Source organism: Mesitornis unicolor, unplaced genomic scaffold (assembly GCF_000695765.1).
Source record: "Mesitornis unicolor isolate BGI_N332 unplaced genomic scaffold, ASM69576v1 scaffold45666, whole genome shotgun sequence".
In the NCBI taxonomy this organism is placed as follows: Eukaryota; Metazoa; Chordata; class Aves; order Mesitornithiformes; family Mesitornithidae; genus Mesitornis; species Mesitornis unicolor.
Genome location: NW_010192509.1, coordinates 350 through 2,158, shown reverse-complemented (window position 1 = coordinate 2,158; position 1,809 = coordinate 350). Strand labels below are relative to the sequence as shown.

General features: G+C 64.0%; 1 protein-coding gene across 1 annotated transcript in view; it reads right to left on the bottom strand.

Moving 5' to 3' along the window:
* The window catches only part of LOC104542719 (PDZ and LIM domain protein 7-like), a 3,735-nt gene that overhangs the window by 1,612 nt on the left and 314 nt on the right, over window positions 1-1,809 (bottom strand). Inside the window, exons 3-4 of the mRNA XM_010187115.1 lie at window positions 320-368; window positions 1-184 (exon numbers count right to left, since the gene is read on the bottom strand). Of these exons, the coding sequence (XP_010185417.1) occupies window positions 1-184; window positions 320-368 (233 nt within the window). The remainder of the gene's footprint in view (window positions 185-319; window positions 369-1,809) is intronic.

The following is a 1,809-nucleotide window of genomic DNA, read 5'->3' as shown; positions in this document are numbered from 1 at the left end:
GGGTCGTGCTGGGCCGCCTGCACAATGGAGCTGCGGTTCTGCATGGGGGTCGGCGTGGCTGGCTGGCTGTGCTTGCTCACCACCGTGCTCGTCTTGTCCGGGGCGTAGCGCTCAGCAAATGAGGGGTCCACGGCCCAGGGCGGGCGGCTGGCAGGGCCAGGGGTGGCAGCGGGGGTCCTGGGGGCTGCACACACATGCAAATCTCCAGGACGGGGCTCCTGATTCCTCAGCACCCCCTGCCAGCACCCGCGGCTGCGTGAGCAGCATCCCCTGCCTCCCCCATCCCTCCTCCTCAGCACAGAGGAACCATTTTGCTCACCCAGTCCTGGCTCCGTCTTCACCGCTGTTCCTGGCTCCAGCACGGAGACCTGGCTAAAGAAGAACCAGTTAATCCAGCCTGCCCCGGTCCCCCCTCTGCCCACTGAGCCCGTGTGTGCAGGCAGGACCCCCCACCCCAACAAGCAGGCGGGAGCCGGCCAAGCCCCCGTGCCCAGCCAGTATCTGGTTTGGTGACGGGGGACCAAGCAAGGCACCTTCAGCCCTGAGGAGACGCAGCACCTCCGGGGTCTCTGGTGGCCATCACAGCGGTCTGGGGAGCGGTGGGGAAAGTGCAGGCCTGCAGGGCCCTGCACCCAGCTCTGGGCTGCTCCAGGCTGACCAGGGACCCCGCGGTCATACAGACCCCTCTGCCCACTCACACATGATGGTCACCCCCAGCCTCAGCGGGGTGCAGAGGGGCTTGGACCTGACACCGTGTGGGGAGCCCCAGGGCCTAGCTCTGGCAAGGCCAGGCTGGTACTGGGAGGAGCAAGGCCTGTGCCCCCTCCAGGCTCCAGCACTGGGCTTGGGCGCAGGCAAGGCAAACTGTGGCCAGACAGGCACAACCCACCCCAGAGAAGGGGCAGGCACAGGGGAAGAGCCGGCGGCTCTGCGCCTCCGCAGGGCAAAGGCGGAAAGCAAAAGGCTATCAACTCAGGAGCATTTCTTTGTGGCAGAGCAGGGACTCAGTGGTCACGGCACCATGGCAGGAGGCATTGCAGAGAGATGAAGGCAAAAGGAGCTGAGCACAACCCTGCCCGGCTGCACAGGGCAAGGAATGGCCCCTCAGGTCCTGGATCCCCTCTGCGCCTCCACACATGGCCTGGGACTCACAGAGAAGCCAGTGACGCTTGCCCAGCCCTGCCCGGCCACCCTGCAGCCCCACGCCAGGCTCATGGGACATTGTGCCCCAGGTGCAGGCACTGCCCAAACATCACAACAACCACAGCCAGGTTTTCCCAGTGCCACCAGCTGCCCCCACACACAGTCTTCAGGAAACCATGACACAGCTCGACACCCCCAGATCAGTGCCAGCAGCACCCAGAATCCTGCCTGGGACATGCAGCCCTGTGGGTCCTGCTGCTGCCCTGGCGGACGCTCCCCTTACCTGGGCTTTTTAACAAACACATCATCGCGATCCTCCACTGAGCACAGCGGGAGAGAAAGGAGGAGACAGAGTCAGTCTGCAGCAGCCAAGGCCCAAGACAGAAGGAAGGGGAGGGCACGGAAGGAAAAACAACCTCTTCTCTCACTGCCATCCTGCCCTAACTCACAGCCCTGCCCGGTCATTGTCCTGCCCAGCTGCAGGGCACAGCACTGCCCTTGCCCAGTGGCTCCAAAATGAACCCACACACAGCCCCGGGCAGCTCATGACTGCTTGCCTTCCCCAGAAGGACCATGCAAGGCCAAAACAAAGCCCCATTACCACACCACCCATGTCCTCTACTGGGCTCTGAATGCCCTGACAAAGCCAAGCACACCTGGGCCCTG